This window comes from Periplaneta americana, chromosome 6 (genome assembly GCF_040183065.1).
Source record: "Periplaneta americana isolate PAMFEO1 chromosome 6, P.americana_PAMFEO1_priV1, whole genome shotgun sequence".
Classification (NCBI taxonomy): domain Eukaryota; kingdom Metazoa; phylum Arthropoda; class Insecta; order Blattodea; family Blattidae; genus Periplaneta; species Periplaneta americana.
This window is the reverse complement of record NC_091122.1, coordinates 102073674-102093039: the sequence shown is the minus strand read 5'-3', so window position 1 is coordinate 102093039 and position 19366 is coordinate 102073674. Positions and strand designations below refer to the sequence as shown.

At 33.4% G+C, this 19366-nt stretch overlaps 1 protein-coding gene across 1 annotated transcript; it reads right to left on the bottom strand.

Annotated features, from left to right (window-relative positions):
- Nucleotides 1-274: 274 nt before the first annotated feature.
- ATP6AP2 (ATPase H(+)-transporting accessory protein 2) lies at nt 275-7400 on the bottom strand. Its single transcript, XM_069828602.1, has 8 exons — nt 7150-7400; nt 6630-6757; nt 4509-4745; nt 3842-3979; nt 3146-3328; nt 2992-3060; nt 1343-1457; nt 275-1038 (listed from the first exon to the last, which is right to left on the bottom strand). Exons 1-8 carry the CDS (start codon nt 7190-7192, stop codon nt 959-961), a joined length of 993 nt encoding a protein of 330 aa, XP_069684703.1. The 5' UTR covers nt 7193-7400; the 3' UTR covers nt 275-958.
- Nucleotides 7401-19366: the final 11966 nt, after the last annotated feature.

The following is a 19366-nucleotide window of genomic DNA, read 5'->3' as shown; positions in this document are numbered from 1 at the left end:
ATAGCCTACAATATTTACTTCTAAATGTATTATTGGTATTAACCATATATATCTCTATATGCAACACGTTTTGCCCACAACTCCCAAATTTTACAAAAGGTAAAACTAAGTGGCAGGATAATCTGACACTACTACAGAAACATAATTTAAGAAGGAATATTACGAAACTAAAGATCCGTATCACATCTATTTCGTCCACAGGTATGTATGCTTAATACTGTCTATGACATTTAACATCTGGACATTGGAAAATTAACACAAATAAAACATAATATAATGATAAAATTAACCAAATTAGTATTAATAAACACAACATAAAATAATTCAATGGTAAATACAGCATTTTTATTGTCTTTAAATCCATCTGGTAAATGTTCGTTCACTCTCTTCATGTGCAGAAATACTTGAAATATGACGTATAAAGATGTGCACTTCGAAATCATTACATATAATGCCAATAAAAAGTAAGCAATAAAATGACATAACACATTCCATATACTTATATTTGGAAGTCTTGTGCATATTTCTTTTTTATTATAAGACTGCGTGCTTTCAGTGAAAAAAGTAGTTACTTAAAAAAAAAAACAAACAAACAAATTTCACAGTCTAACAATGAAGCTATTTAAATGATGCACAACTATGTTTACAGAGGACCTTCTTTTTGTTAAAATCAAAAATGAAGATCGTACAGTTGTGCTACTATTTGGTGAACTTAAAATTTGGAAGCTATGATCAGAGTGCAACTCGTCCTTGCTATGGAATGTCACACCAGACTAATGTTTAACATTAAATTACGCAGGAACAAGTTCATAGAGTTCACCTATTGAAATCTAGACCATAACCACCTCTGAATAAACTAAAGAAATATGTTAGTAAAGTCCGATTTTCTTCTCATACCTCTCAATATCTTAGACATGTACAACTATGAAAGTACACCACTGTTTAACATGAAAGCAGATTAATTGTCCTTCTTCATACGTGTACTTGTCATACGATAGATGATTGAATCCCGTCCTGGATCCATATCAGCAATAAACACTAAAACAAACAAAATATCAAGTCTCACTATCATAAAACTTAACTTTCATTAACAAAATATAATTTCCACAGTGAAATCAAAATAATATTTTTCTACACAGTTCAATAATTGATTAATTATTATCATTACTCTGTAATGCACATATTGACTTTCACTACTATCTTGCATTGAAAATGGCACATAAAGTATTATGTCTGATTCCATCCTCATATGCAATTATCAATTTGAATCTCTCTACAGTTTAGAATATTCTATATTATTATATGTGAACACTGATTAGAAACAGTGAGCTGATATACTTACGTGAAATTGCAAGAAGAGAAAACACAAATGCAATTCCGAACCAGAGAATAATATTGAAGATGACGGGATAGTCTGGACTGTATTCTGGGGCCAGGTTCAAGTCAGGTTGCCCATCCTGGAAATATATTAATTTATTTGTAAAAGGCAAAAATTGTGCAAAACAATTATTACATCTTTCTCAATAACTCAACTGAAAATAACCTTCGGGAGTATGCATATTCAAGTAATAGATGTGGTTATAGCAGTAGGATGTGTGTATCTTTGCTGGCAAAAAGTAGGTTTTCAACGTTACATCAAAAAATTCTCTACATACGAAATTAATCAATTTTTACTCCCTTACATCATTGAAGATCATTTCAACAGGGTATTATAGATTGTCAGAAGCCTAACAAAACAATGCTTCCTTTGGACAGAAAGAAAAGAAAACTTTTGCTAATACATTTTTCATACAACTTAGTTTGTGGAGGTCGCAGCTTCTTAGCCACCCAGAACAACATAAGCCATTCGTGCTTAAGTAGTCTTACCTAATTGTAATGTTAAGACTCAGTCACTGTTAGTTATGGTACATTAAATATTACATGCACCAGACAAAATATTGTAGCCATGAAGAAGACGAGACATATGAACTAAGTTGCATGTAAAGCATTAAAATAATTGTTATAGATGTGAAAATTACACTTGTAGAGATGAACTATAACTATATTCATACTTGAGAATTTTAAAGATACTGAAAGTTATTTTTCATTTCAGATATCATACTTTACAATACTTTGAATTGTAACAATTATTTACCATGAATGACATCGTTGGAGTGGTGGTTATTATAAAATAATTTGGATACTTGAATCCAATGTCTCAAAAGTACAAATATATATATATATATATATATATATATATATATATATCTGTGTGTGTGTGTGTGTGTATGTGTGTGTACTGACAATCAATCTCAGGTATGGAATGCATTTCCTCCAAATACAAAACTTGAAATTTTGTTTTTGTTGTTGCACAACAGTAAAAAGGCCTGTCATATGCCAATTTCTTACTTCCCAGGAGGCCTATAATACAGAATTTCAGTTTGTGGATGTTTCTTTGTATCCAGTTCTTGTAAGATGTTAGGAGATATACTTCGTTGAATGTTCATATTTGCTGCATATTATAAATCTTCAGTTCTCTAGCATCCCATTCTGTTGAGATAAAGTGTTAAACATGATCTGTTTATAATTGAAAATTTTTGTATAAATTTTGCCTTCAGTAGTTGTTGAAATTTCAATTTTTAACTAAACATTTTCTTATTACGGTACATAAAAAAATGATAGAATACAGAAGTAAACAGAAAGAACATTTACATAAACAGCCCGAGACAGTAATAATGCTGGAAAAAGCATTGTAATATTTAGCAAAGGGACGGGGAAGCCTGGAATACTCAAAATCAAAATGTTGCAACAATCCTATGAAGCCAAAGCATGCACAAGTGTAAAATTTCTTTAAGAAGACGATTTATTCTTAATTTTTTTTATCCTCTTAGATTGCTAATATGCTATCATCAATACGTGTTATGTCATTCAGACTACTTTACAAATGCTCGATATTTTTAACAAGCTGCTATTAAACTTATGTTTTCTGCCCCATATAGACTGAGTACATACTGCCTCTGCCATCAAACTGCGTGTCCTCCTTGTATGGCTAACATCACTGCACACTGCTGCTACAATAACCTGCACAAGAAAACACACCCAATTAGTTATGCTCATCAACTCCAATTGCATCCATGGAAATCATATACAACTTCACTCCACTTACCCGACCTTTGTAGGCTTGAATGAAGGCCTTCTTTTGTGCGTGTATCACATTTTGAAGGATTTTATTTGCCTCTTTAGCAGCCTCGGAGTCACGACCATGCAGATCCATAACAGCGTGCAGTGAGCGCACAACTATCCAGTAGACATCAGGCACACCATCACAGGACACCAAGCCAGAATCCACCTGTCAAGTATCATATTACATTCATCTCATCACAATGAAATTCCAGTATAAAAAAATAGTAATTGTTTGCCAAGAATTTTCGTTAAACTGAAATGCAAAGTTGTTGCAATGGTTAGGCCATACAGAAAAAGAATAAGATGGCGTCCAAAAACAGTACAGTTCAGAAGTGAAGAAACGGATTGGTGAAATATTTTACAATAACACGAGTGATAAATTAGAGCAGAGGAAATCTAATTTGACCCGAAGTCCTTAAGGACTGTGAAGCAGTAGTAGAAACAAAGTTGCATAAGAAATGTGTTTCGAGAGTATAATATATATTGTAGTTGTAACTTTAGGTACTTGTAAAACAGAGATGATGTGAGACACCACATATTATTCTACGCCAACTACCAAAAGTACCCAATACAACAAATTTCTAAAAAGAAAATTCTTGTCGCACTACCAAACAGAATAAAAATGAATAGTTACACAGCATGAAAAATAAAAATAATTATTAAATGTAAATATTTATACCAATTTTGCTATTGTCCGAAGTACTGCCATTTCATCAAGGAACTGCTTATCCTCGGCAACACTTGGGTTCAAGTATTTGACAGTCCAATTGGTGGGAGTGTCCTCATAGTCACCAAAGAAATGACTGTAAGGTTTATCCTGCAACAAAACAAAGAAACGTACTTTTAAATTTAATTGGCTCACAACAGTAACTTGTAAAGAATGCAAATGTGAAAAATCAGAGAGAAATTCCTTTCGAGCAACAGAAACCATGAAACGAAAAGAAAATGTGTAAAAGGCAAAATAGTAAAGATCACATACATAATTCATTTTACAAAATGATGCTGATATTGAACTATGCCAGTTGCCATTTACATTCAATAACAGGATTAAATTATTGCAATCTGAACGAACATGAGATTTTCAGATTTTTCTTCTCTATAACTTTAAAAACAGCTAGAATTCACTCACTTCCTAAAGAAACAATTTCTTTCCTGGACAAAAGTATGATGCTAAACACTTACCTCCACTTTGGACAGTTTTAAAGATAATATGAAAATAATATCTTTCTGTTCCTAATGTCATCATGTAGACATGGAAGAATTGGTGAAAAGTAACACTCTGCTAACAAAATCTGAGACAAGTTGAGTGCTTTCGTGCAGATTCTAAAAGTATTAAACAAACGTACTGTATCAGCCTCTTCTGTAAGATCCATGCGCAACAGAGTGGCATTCTGTCCTGGATAGCGTATATCCACATTATTGTGCAGTGCCTGATAAGTGTAAAACTCATCCTCGTCAGTGTTCAAAGGGTAACTGTGCCCCTCCTTTAAGTCCAGACTAGCAATTCCATCCACCATAACTACGACGACTGCTTCGGGAAAGTTGAATGGATGTGACACAGAGAGTCCTGACCAATCACTCCCCTGAAATAGAAATGCTCATTGTCTTGGATCATGCATTACATCAGAGATGACAAGTTCGATCATAGGTGAATTCAATCACTTTGACTGGAACTTATATTTAAGAATAAAATTACTGGAAAACTAATACTCAAAAATAACTACTTATAGGTATACTAATCTAATTTAATACATACAAACTCCAAAAAGTAACAAATACATGGTGCTGCTGAACGGTCATGGCCAGTTAGCATTCGAAATTTTGCTACCCTGTCATGTCAAGGAGAATCAGATATATAAACTTTTTCAGTAAGCAATACTGACCAAGATTTATTATTAACTTAAGTTACTGTTTTCTTGAAATTTCTTTAGAATTTTTATTTGAAATTGTGTTTGTATAAACAATATGGCACTGTGATAAGATATCATTTTTATGGGTACTTGTAATATTTTAGTTCCTTTCTTTGTCAAACAATCTGCAATCTTATTGCTCATAATACCACAATGGACAGGAATCTATTGGAAATTATTATTATGTTCATTAACCTCCCTTTCTAAATGCTGTGAAACGAAAAAAAAATATGCAAATCTAGTCTTTCAGGTAAAGCTCCCTGTAAAGCAGATTTGAATAATTTCAAGGGAAAAATTGTTCCGGGGCCAGGTATCGATCCCGGGACCTCTGGGTGAACCCGGGTAACTCAGTTGGTAGAGCGCTGGTACGTTCACCCAGAGGTCCCGGGATCGATACCCGGCCCCGGAACAATTTTTCCCTTGAAATTATTCGAAAAAAAATAACTCAGTTGCCTGGATTAGCCTCGCATAGTGAGGCCAACAGAGTAGGCAACCCCTCTGATCTTATCTATCTGCCGTAATGATAGAACTTTTATGTAGTTCCGAAACATTGGAAATATCAAGTTTCAAGACAATGGAATACCCAAAAGCCTAATTCTGATCACAGTCACAGTGAAAGCCTAAAAGCGCAATGTCACAAGCACTGTCTGCTCGAACCCATCCAGACATCTGATTGCTGCCTTATATTGCCTGCTCATTCAATGGTCAAACATGTAACATGACCTATATGATATGTCTATATCCAGAAGCGACTTCACTGACCATTAGGAGCTGTCATCTAGTGACAATTCTTTTCTATTCAATGAGTTGAGCAGTTAACAAAAGCTGCTATGAGACAGGATTAAAGACAGTTTTCAAGTTAAAAATGCAAAGTAACTACTAGTAGGACATTTATTTTTGTTCTTAAAAAACGAAGACCGTAGTATATTTGGTGCTGCCACCTACCATTGCTGCGAAAGCATTATTAGGATGGTCTTATGAGCAGTCATCACAAGAAACAACGACATCATAGTGCAGTCAGGGATCCATAAAGTCCGATACTGTATCAACATGCAAGAAGAATTAAAAAAAAAAGCAGGCAGATAAGCAGCCATCGAGTGTGTTCAAGCAGGCAATGGCCACAAGTCATCTAGATTCTATAGTTTTATGGAAATGGCAAACCTGTGACCCAAAGCTAACATGGTAACCGTTAAATTACTGCGGACGACTTCATTTCTAGTGTATTTCCAGTTCTGTATGTAAAAGTGTCGAATTTCAAGAAATATGACAAATAGAGAAGTGAAAGAAAGAGGTGGGAAAGAAAAGTAAAGAGAGAGAGACAAATGAAAAAGTGTGAATGTTAACTATCTTCCTCGTGGCTAATTAGCCACGTATCTTCCTGAATAGCGACAGTTCGGCCAATGCACAGGTCAATAACGAAATGTATCAAATGCAGTAGCCTATCTTTTTGTGAATTACATATTTGATTCAACTCTCCATAAACTCACATAGGCCTACTACTAATGCTAATGATGGGGAGAAGCTCGGAAATTAAAAAGGCACTACCGGTACGCTCACCTTTTTTATTGTGAATCCTAGACATGCTGCAAAAATCTCCTTCAACAAGCTTTCATCCACTTGTTCACGGCCAGTGAATTTTGGTGAACCTGATGAGTGGAGAATTGTTAACTCTCCAGCACCATATACTGCAAAGCAAAATGCAAGGTTATCGAGTTCAACTAGCAGTGAAAGAAAATAGTTACAAACACGGCACTTGCAGGTAAGTTGTGTAAACTGAATCACAATACGGTACCTATTCTTAAACTCTGAAAATTAATTTTAAAAAATAGTGGCCTACTTTAAGAACAATAAAATATTGATTATTCGTGGGTATCGTTGGAAGTCTGAAAATACACAAAATAAAAAAACCGTTCACAAGTTAACTTCATACCACAATTTATAATAAAACGAGCAAATTATGAAAATAACTTCAAGAAGCTGAGAAATGTTCATTTGTCCAACAATTCACAGAATTACTAACAAATTGAATTTTGTGTAGTCTAATAAAAATGTCAGTAGAATTTGATATTCAACTCACCTGTCACAATCACGGCTGTTAAAAAAATAATAATTTTCAACATATTTTACTAAAATTCTGCACCAACAAACAAGAACCTATCTTCTGCACTCTTCACCGAATGATCATATGATCCACAGCAACTCGATTAAAGAATATTCGATAGCATTAATCGATAACATTATGTTTCATTTTCTCTTGCTGGTCGCTAGATTGCGCTAGTACGAACCAGTGATACTTGCGTCTAGAGCGTTGCTTACGGTCTAGAGCCTAACCTATCAAAAGCTTCCACTTGAGTAAGTAGTTAGAATTTCATTCGCCAGGTGACGCGACATAGTTGCCTAGCAACAAACAAACAAACAAACATGGCATATGAAGAGTCAGACCTGGAGTCCTTTCACAACATGTTTGAAGATAACAGTGATGCTGACAAAGATTATCAACCCAATTATGGTGATCTGACTTCATCAAGTAAGTTATTTTTGTAATAAGTATATTTTAATGAATGATTTCTTATTTTTAATTGTATTTTTTGCAAAGTTTATATAATGTGACGCTTTGGCAAGTTTGTCTCTTACATTTTTTCAAAACCCATAAGAAATGCAGAGGGTTAGGCACTATTTTTGATGGATATTTTCGTTTATATTTTCAATTAATGTTTAATAATGTAAGTAAGTTTAGTTCTATTTGCATGCGCATGAAACATAATTAAAGGTAGTATTTTACGAAATCAAACCTATTAAAATCCCTTGATGAGGTTGGTTAGGCAAGTTTAGTGCTAAGTACGAATAATTGTTGTTGTTTGGCTAAAATTCACAGCTTATGTCACCACATGTACCATTTTATTTTGTCATCTTTGATGATTATGGAGTTCGGAATGGCATGCCTTCTCAATCATATCAACAATTTCCTCCCACAGACAACCAAAGTTCTTACACTCTATAGTGACAGCTGTGGAGGGCAGAATCGTAATATTAAAACAGCTCTCTTCTTATCTTACGCATTGTAAAACCATCCAACCCTTGAAGTGATCAATAAAAAATGTTTCATTCCTGGCCACAGTTTTGATATCTGTGACATAGACTTTGGAGTCATCGAGAGGTCTAAACACTATCACGAAGAAGTATATGTTCCTGAAAAGTTGGGAAAGAGTAATAGCTGATGTGAAGAAAAGAAATCCAAAATTTCAGGTCCATCGTATGACTAGTGAACTATTCTATAGTTGAGATACTTTAGAAAATGAAATAACAAACAGAACAGAAAATAAACAAAAAGTGGAATGGCTCAAGATTCGATGGTTACAGTTTCGGAAAGATGAACCCAAGAAACTTTTCTACAAAACATACAGTGTGTCTGACTGCATAGATTTTGATGTGGTCGATTTAGCACGGAAAGGGATCTGAGGGCGCCCATCGCTATCACACTTATTTGGGTTTCAAATTTTTTTTATGAGGGCCAAACTTGCCTATCATTCGTTTTACAGTTAACACATTTCTGGGTTAATGATATTTTTCAACTTACTTTTTTACATGGACTAGATTCATACTAGATTACAGTAAAAGAGAAATAATTTTCTTTTGACATGTGATTATTTAAAAAAATGACGTCCAAATTTAGACTTGAATACCGGTAACTCTTTCAGTGTAATTGTGGTTTAGGCAAGTCTGGCACTGAGCCACTCAATTATTGTTAAATTTAACTTGTGTTAGGTGATTAGCATAAGTATTAAATGTTGTCTATCTGTATGATATATTGTATCGTTATATTACAGAACAACTATTTTAATTACTTGTTAACATATTTATTATGAGGCTTATAATTTATTGTGTCAATTTCTCCGAGAATTTTTGAGACAAACATAAATAACAAAAAATATGAAGACTCACCTAGTTAATACTGCTTCATCCATGATTTTAAACATGTGAATGCATTCACATGCTCCGAATTAAGTGCCGCTCTATGTTTAGTAACAATGTTTCCTGCATCACTAAACACGAAAAAACTTTTTTCTGTCAAGCACTTCTCCACGATCGTTTACTTTAAATTCTAACATTTCACCAAGTTTACCTCTCAAATTCTCATATGACATAATGGAGTTTACACTTTTCACAAACCACAGAAAACTGATTTTTTTTTTTTTCTTTATCAAACTAAACACACAACCTTCATATACCAACTCAGTACAGAAACTGCAACTGCAAAAGTACAGCGGTCGAAACAGAAGACTGGCCCCTGTTGTAATGTTGTAATCGAATTACTGGATTTTAAAAAGAGAAGAAGGTAGTTATGCTCTCACTTGCACACAGTGTAGACATGGCTATTTTGAAATGGATGAGGGAGACGAAGCCCAGAAAAGTATGTATTTCATATGCTAGGAAGATGAGCTGACAACAAGTTGGAAGTTTTCTTGGAAAACCATAAAACTTAATAAGGGTTTCACATTGTGTTTCAACTTTCAATAGAGGTAGACTAGGTCACTGTCCTCATATTTCCATCTCTTTCTGAAGTGTTTGTGCAAAGATTTTCCCTACGCTACCTGCTTTGCAATAAAAAAATGACAGTACCATTGTGCTTTTTAAGTAAGCAATTTCTGAGAGAGAAATATCGATTAAATATTTTTGATCGATTAATCTTACAACAGAAATTTATCAATTAATCGATTAGATTAATCGATTAAATCCCACAACACTAATTTTATACCCATATAAGTAGTGACCAAACAATGAACAAATGCATTTGCTGACTAAATTCGGAACATGTGGACCAGTCATTTGGTTTGCTTTGTATGTGATCCATTGCTTGTCAGTACATCAAAGGAAATTGGTATTCGCTGTGGATGGGATTTGTCACTTTTTCGTAGTTTGTTGTAGCAGCAGACCACAGTGGTTAATATACCTAATTTCACCAACCAGTACTAGTATATCAAAACTGGAATGGATTGAAGATGATGTCATCAACAAAGGGCCGTATTTGCGCATGGATCAACATGAGCCATGGCTCTGGATGGCAAATTTTTGGGATTAGTACCATACTCAAGCTGTGAAAATTTGAGAAATTTTATACACATGTGCATTTATGACAAAAATTTTACATTAATTTTTATATATCCGAACAATAGGTAGTTTTATACTATATGCGAACAGGATGTAATTAATTAACTAATTAATAAAAGGTAGTAAGGTTATCTGATTATAGTATACCAGTCAAGGCTTTATTTCACATGTGCGTCACATAATTAAAGCTTGTAAGTCACTTAATTTTACATGGCAGCTCATAACATCTCAAAGCAAAATAATGCCTGCTCTATGCAAAAATTGGTAACTTATTGGTTAAATACCTGAAATTTTATTATTATTATTATTATTATTATTATTATCATTATTATTATCAGTTGAAATGAACTTGTACACAAGTTATATGTTTAAAATGACTGTCTGCAGTTGTTAAATTATGAAGTTTTAAGTTATTAGTATTATTAAGTTCGGATATGAAAAGAATTGAGGCTGAATATAGAAAACAGTGAAAACTTAAAACAATTAGAAAAGAAACAAAAAGTGCTTATGTAGTAAGACACACAAAATCGAGTTGTTCAAAATGAAACTGAGGTATTCTTTCAAAAACTGATGTGAGTACATCGTCACTGTTATGTGATACATCTTCTAAACTAACAATATGTACGATAATGAAAGTGAAATGAATGGCAGTATTGATCAGCACCCATGTAATTAAAATAATGACTGATGAGTATGGAAATGAAATAAGTAAAATTAGATCCAGCATTCTGAGCAATAAATGAAGTAACTAGAGACTATTTCACTAGTCAAGGAGTGAAACAATAGGCCCATCTAGAAGATTTCAGATCCAACAAAAAGCAGGGTGGCGATCACTGAATGTACTGTAATACATTACTGACATTTAAAGTTATATTCAATTTTATTTCTTTTGTATTATTTTCCCTTTTTTACTAATTAATTTCATTTGAATATTGATTATTCGATTCTCTGTCTTCATTTTGACTAATTCTCATATATTGTTACCGGTATTTATGTAGAGGGGGCAACATTTCTTTAGTTGCCTGAGGTGGCAAAAATTATAAATACAGTCCCACATCAACCTTATTGAATTATATCGTGACCAGGAAATTTTTGGAAAAATCATGGAACTCGGCTGTTTGGAAACTTCGAATAAATACATAAAACTTGTATACAAATCCTCTGTTGTCAGATATTGAAGTGTTAGTGCTAATCTTTCATGAGCAGGTATTGCTTCTCACTAGTCTGTCTTTCTTGCTTGCAAAAGTGTTAGCCCATTTTGCATAGTAACATTTCAAAGTCTGTTGCTGAAATTCGACAGAAGTTTTAAAACTATCCCACTGAATTTAACGTAAGTAATTAAACAAGTCAATGCTTCTATTCTATACCAATTGCGACTTTTGTATAGTGGAATCTGTCACAATCACCCTTTATTTTTCAACTTTATTTTTGTTAGACAGCCCATAATAACTGCTGCACTTACTATAATAAATCGTCTACCATTATTGCAAATAACCAGCAAACACGAATGGTCCCTGACCATTTGCTGATTATTTGTATCTTGCTCCAAACAGTGAAAGTTCGCTTCATCACTTGTTCATTGTTCGTTCCCTATGTGTGTACGCACCTTTATTGATGTCACTAATGAGGTTCAGACCTGTCTTCTGACAGTTGATAAACAAACAAATGTAAAGTAAAATATTGATGTTTGCGTTAAGGAATGCACTCGGGACAATTCTAAAGAGGCAGAAAGCTTCCATGAACAGTTCAATACTCGCAGTGCAGAATATGTGGAAGAAATCTTGTCACCTCACTTTGGTGGCGTATTGCAGTTTGTGAAGGAAGGTGAAGTGCTGGTTGACAAGGGACAAGCAGATGAACTGAAAAATCATGAAAGTGAGTATCTTTTTTGCATATCATTTAATTTTGTTACTGACACTATAGATATTAGATACTTCCAACATCTTGTTATGGCTGGTTCTACCGGTCATCAGTTTTGTTATGATTAGTTCTGACACCAAAATTATTGTGGCTCTACTTGGATAATCAGAAAAGTAATGGTTGAGCTATTATCTTAGATTATTACTGCGTTTACAAGACAGGATCTTATAATGTACCTGACAATGGCACTATCGTCAACTCTCTTGAAACTCATTCTCGGAAGTCTTATTGAATAACATGCAAAATTATGATAAACAATCATGCAGGTCATAAAAACGCTTCATAAATTGATCTGGAGCTGTCGAGATTTCCTAGCACGAATCTGTTGACCACTGATGACGGGTCCTTCAACAAATTCCAACTTTTCTTCCTTTCGATGGATAAAATTGCTAGATTACAAAGCCTTGCGCTTGACATGGCTGTCCTGGTGTAAGTTTTTATTCGTCATGATGCAGAAAAATTCCTTTCTGCGGATGCAGTCGTGATGGGACAGATCAGTAGGCATATAATTTGTAAAACTTGGAGTAGTTCCTGGAATGCCAAACCTATGCTTATGTTCTGTAGTTTAGAATATAGGTCACACACATGTTTTGATTTAATATTCACAGGGAACACTGTTTCTCTAGAAGGTCCTTGTTTATGTTCATGGTCTAAATAAACCAAATAAAATAAGGTGTCAATGAACGCATTTTTGATTTCTTATCTTAATTATTGCTCTGGATCCATGGTTTATTTTTGATGTTGAGTGTTTTCCATAAAAAAAAAAACTAAAAATTCACAAATTTTTTTGGGCCCAGGCCCATTTGTTGGCTGCGCCACTGACGACAATTTCATTACTTTTCCACTGTTGAGTAAGAATGCAATGATTATTTTTTGCACTAAAGTAAACAAGGTCTTATTTGCAGCTTGTTTCATGGACATTCTTTCAGGCTTGTTAAATAAGTATATAATAAATTTTCAATCTTAAGACATATCAACTTGCAAATGTTTATTTGCTATTTAATAAGATATATGAACGTTTTCGCCGTTTGGGGCATCATCAGATATAACGAAAACATATAATCTGAACCTATAATAATAAATTATGCAAATAACAAGAATAAAGAACAATGTATGTATGCAATGCATGAGATTCATGAGCTTTATGTAAAATGTGAAATGATACAGGAATAATTGTTGATATAATCTTTAGATTTGAAATTGAATTGGACGGTTGTTTTATACATATAGCTCATGTTACAAATAAAATATACAATTATGATTAAAATTTGTCAATAATGTTAAAATTTATGATGATGATTGATAAAATAGATATTTTAAGAATAATCATTAGTTGAGGATTGTCGTAGGGTATACGATAATTTGCGTAGCTGATGTTCATGTGTTATGTATGTATTTCATTGAAAAACGTTCGCTAATGAACTAAATGTTATTTTATGTCGGAGATTACTGTTTCAATTTATTATCTGACTTGTTGACATCTTATTGATTATAAATGATTGTTACGTGTAATCAGATTTGTTGAGATATTATTTGAAATGAATGCTCGTTGGTTATGGATGTCATAGAGTATACGATGATTTTCGTAGTAGATAAATCGTAAGTTAAGTATGAATTTCAATCATTCAAGAGATCGTTCGCTTATGAAATGTTGTTTGACGTTGGTGATTACTCTGATTTGATGACATCCTATTGATTATAGCTGTTGGTGTTGATGACGCGCAACAGCTATAATCAATAGGATGTCATCAAATCAGAGTAATCACCAACGTCAAACAACTTTTCATATGCGAACAATCTCTTGAATGATTGAAATTCATACTTAACTTACGATTTATCTACTACGAAAATCATTGTATACTCTACGACATCCATAACCAACGAGCATTCATTTCAAATAATATCTCAACAAATCTGATTACACGTAACAGTCATTTATAATCAATAAGATGTCAACAAGTCAGATAATAAATTGAAACAGTAATCTGCGACATAAAATAACATTTAGTTCATTAGCGAACGTTTTTCAATGAAATACATACATAACACATGAACATCAGCTACGCAAATTATCGTATACCCTACGACAATCCTCAACTAATGATTATTCTTAAAATATCTATTTTATCAATCATCATCATAAATTGTAACATTATTGACAAATTTTAATCATAATTGTATATTTTATTTGTAACATGAGCTATATGTATAAAACATCCGTCCAATTCAATTTCAAATCTAAAGATTATATCAACAATTATCCTGTATTATTTCACATTTTACATAAAGCTCATGAATCTCATGCATTGCATACATACATTGTTCTTTATTCTTGTTATTTGCATAATTTATTATTATAGGTTCAGATTATATGTTTTCGTTATATTTGATGATGCCCCAAACGGTGAAAACGTTCATATATCTTATTAAATAGCAAATAAACATTTGCAAGTTGATATGTCTTAAGATTGAAAATTTATTATATACTTATTTAATAATTCACTAGGCATATTGAAATATAAAAATGAATTGTAAATTTCAGGCTTGTGTTAGTTGTTCCAGATGTTGTCTTAAAATTAAGTCATAAGTGAAATGGAGATATCAGAAATAACAGAGAATATAGTTATGCAGAATGCTAGTACAAAGAAAATAAAATTTTTTGATGTACTTCTAACTCATTGAAAAGAATACAGATCATGAGTCAAATAAATTACAGAAGACGCTTGTTTAAGTGTTGAGGATTGAGATGTTCTCAGAATATTTTACTTATAGAAAGGAGTAGATTAATGAGTGAATGAAATCTAATGGCTACCTGTGCTACATAGAATGCTCACCTGACAGGACTTATCATTGTAAATACTATGAGGTCCTACAAGAAATATTAATTGATTTTTATGAATTAGTACAGCATAAGTTTTGGGTATTTCAGAAGTGACGCATATATGTGCGATAAATTTAGAACCAATATATCTCAACTTGAATTAGAAATAAACAATGATAAAGATGCAACTCAGATACACAATTTGAATAGGCAAAAACCACAGCGACTCAAAATGAACTACATAAGAGGAAAAGAGATACTTTGTATGAGGTAAAGTGTTCTGAATGTTTGGAAACCTTTCAAATCCAGAAAGTCTATGATTAAGGAAGCGTTCAATTGCGTTGATCACAACTTAATTTTATCAAAATTAGAATTTTATGGTATTCGAGGGAATACACTAAATATTTGTAGAACCTATCTTCATGGCAGAAGGCAATTAGTCTCAATAGGCGAAAATTGGTCAAGTCTCTCCAATATACATTATGATGTTCCACAAGGCTCAATAATTGGTCCACTGCTATTCTTGGTAGCAATAAATGATCTTCCTAAATTCATTAAAGCTATAATAATTATGTATGCTGATGACACTACATTCTTATGTTCTAGCTCTACTCTGAATGAATTACATGCTCTAACCAATGATATTCTATCACAGATGGCTTTATGGTTTGAATCTAATGGTTTTTTGCTTAATCAAGAAAATACTATCAACATAACTTTTACCCTAAATCATGTAATAAAAAAGGACAACATACAAAACTATACCAAATTTCTAGGACTTTTTATAGACTCCAGTTTAACATGGGAAAAACATATCGAATATATATGCACAAAATTATCAAGAGTTATATATTTATTAAAGAAATTAGTGACTTATGTTTCTCAAAATTATTTAAAATGTGCCTACTTTTTGTTCTTTCAGTCGATAATTAGGTATGCCTTAATTTTCTGGGGAAATGGTAGCAAAATTGGGAGTGTCTTGATTTTGCAAAAGAAAGCCATTAGAATTCTATGTCAGTCAAACTATCTTGAACATTGTTGACCTCTTTTCAAACAATCACAGATATTAACTGTCATAAATTTATATATATATATATACGACCTAGTCCTTTACATTCGACAAAATTTAGACAATTACTCATTAATAGCCAATATACATGATCATGAAATTAGAAATAGTGAACAAATTAATATTCCATACTGTAGATTACATAAAACTAGTACAAATTTTTCTGTCATGGGGATGAAATTATATAATAAGCTTCCCAGTCAATATTAAAGTTACCAACCAATAGTTTCAAAGCTAGATTTTATAATTGGCTTTTAATTAATCCGGGGTTTTCCCTCAACCCAATACAAGCAAATGCTGGGCCCTGGACTCATTTCACCGGCATTATCACCTTCATTTCATTCAGACACTACATAACCTGAGATGTTGATACAGCATCGTAAAATAACTCGAAAAAAAAAAAAGAAGTATTTTATGGATGGGGAGAATTTCTGAATAGCTACTGCAAAAAGAAAGCCCTTTCGCCTAGAGGTCCATTGCAATCTACAATGTAAAATAAGATACTGTACTAAAAATATGATCCTGATTATCATCAAGCGGACGATATGAAAGCTATATAGGGAGTTTCTATTTTATTTGTCAAATTTATTTTATCTTTAATTTTATTTATCGCATTTTAATTTCAAATGCTATTAAACATCCAAATTAGTCTATAATAGTCATTTTCTAACATTATTTTAATTATATTTCAAGCCACTGAAAAGAAATCAGAAGAAGAACAATGCGAAAGAGTTGAAAATCTTCAACCGCTTTATATGATGACATTATATTTCAAGTCCCGTGCTGTGACGTCGTGGTCTCAGACGTCTTGCCTAAGACTCGCGCTACGGAATGCGTGCTGGTTCGAGTCCTCATGGGGGAAGAAATTTTCTCATGAAATTTCAGCCAGTGTATGGGACCTACCCAGCATCGTGATGCACTCAGGGAGCTACAATAGGTAGCGAAATCCAGTTGTGAAAGCCAGCTAGATGGTGCTAACCACACAGTACCTCCATTCTGGTTGGTTGATCGTCCACCTCTACTTCGACATGTGGACGTGAGGCCAGCAGCCGGCTGGTCGGTCTGGGCCCTTCATGGGCTGTAGCGCCAAGGATTATTATATTTCAAAACGCAACATTCAATTACTTTCAAATAAAGAAGCAGTTCTGCAGTCCTGGAGTACAAGACCAATGAAAGGAAAACGAGAATTATATTTTGGAATTATATATAAAATGGTCAAAAGCAAATTAAATATCTGAGGTAGAAGTGATGTTTCACTATAATGCACGCTGTATCCCATGTATCTCGAAGTTTTCTGTTTGGACCTTGATCGTTCTTATTTTGGAAGTTTACACATTGTTTATATTGCATTTTCAGTTGTTGCCAAGCAAATTTAGAACAAAATGGCATTGTATAATTAATAAGAAATTATCGTTTTTTACATTCCACTACGTCAATTTCTATTAAATACACACATAACTAAGTACTAAGTGCTTAAACTTTAAAATTCGTTTTTCTCGAAACATTCTAAAATGGACCTTGATCGTTATTCCTGTGTACCCTTCAAATGTTAACAGAAAATGAGAGAATTTAAATTCTGATGATAAGATTTGGTGACAGAAAGCATAGACCTATACAACAAGAGGTATGCCACCTATTTCTGAATTCTCTCATTTTTCCTGATGAGTGATGACTGGAACTTGAGAGCTCAAAATTTAGTAAACATAGCCAGTCCTAATGACTGTATATTTTGCAAAATGTTCTAAAAGGTTAAAAGTTTATACCTTCTTTCCAGAAAAAGCATTGTCACTTGTTCAGTCTTTCTCTGCGGGATGGAAACGATCTTTGGAGGAGTTGAATCGAGAGATCCTGTCTTCATTTCCCAATTTGGTGACTGGTTCCTCACTTCTGCAGTTGGCTCTCACCCAGTTGGTACAGTACTATCACCTTTTCCAAAAATTATTAACACCAAATGCTCGTGCGCAGCTGACGAATATTCATCACATCAAGGTGGAGCTAAAGAAATACAAGACAAATTTCTAAAGATATATTGTGGGCTGCTGTGATAGGTAAATAAGGGAATAGTTTGATGAAGAGCTTAATATATTTAAGTTAGGAATATTTGACTTTTTTAAATTAATATATTTAAATATTTGTTAGATCTGAATGGTAGGAGAATTGTGTATATATAGTCACTGTTTAATTAATCATATAGAACAATTAATGTGTTGATATAATTTTTGTTTTAGTGTTTAAATGCTAGATACTCATTCGCAGTAATGTGGTTCGGGTGTTATTTATGAATTATTTACAAAAATGTGAACAAGATTTAAAATTGGAATCATATCATAGTTGAGCATTGTTCTCAAATCACGTGCGACAATCATACTGCTTTTGTGGTGCTTCAGTTTGTGGAAGTTGTACCAGTTAGTGTCTGCAATGTTTGAACATAAGAGAGACAATAAGACATTAAAAATTTCGCCTTATTTCATATGAAAAACTAATCACAAGATCTGTGCTAAAATGCGTAAGCTGTTAAAACATGAATGGGTGGAATGGGAGAACAGAGAATATTTTTTTAACAAGATGGAACAAACACGACAGCCTCCTCCTGCAGAGCAAACATTGGCAAATATCGAACTTCGTTGTAATTGACAAACTTGAACCAAACATAGCGCCTGTAATGCACAATGCTAATACCAACTGTATTAAATGAATGTAATGTAGCAAGTTTATAACAACATATACAGGATGTAAAAAAAAAGTTACAAACCTCGGTGGTAGGTAGATGAGTACCATGTGATCATATTTTGTTAAATAAACCCATGTCCAGAAACACTTTGTTTACATGCTAACATCTCTGAAATGTGGAGGAAGACATAGGCAGTACAGATGACAAAAACTAGGAAAGAAGTTGAAAAGACAATTGAAATACTGTAAGTAAACATTATTTACAGTGCTCCAAATGGCTGCCACCAACTTCGATACATTTTGTGCATCGCCTGGTTATGTCATGTCGAACTCTTGGAAATATTCTTAGCATATCTCGGATGACTCCAGCTGCTACCTGAATTCGTGCCACAAGATCTTGTTTTGTCTCCATGGGAGTCTTGTACACCAGGGTTTTCATGTACAAAGAAATCCAATGGTGTCAGGTCAGGTGAGCGAGGGGGCCAGACTATTGGGCATGGGTCTCTGGACATGGGTGCAATTTCAGTTTCAATTGTCTTTTTTACTGTACTTCTTTCCTAGTTTTTGTGATCCGTACTGCCTATATTCTCTTCCACATTTCAGAGACGCTAGCATGTAAACAAAGTGTTTCCAGACATGAATTTATTAACAAAATATGATCACGTAGTACCCCCTACCTACCACCGAGCCTTGTAGCATATATTT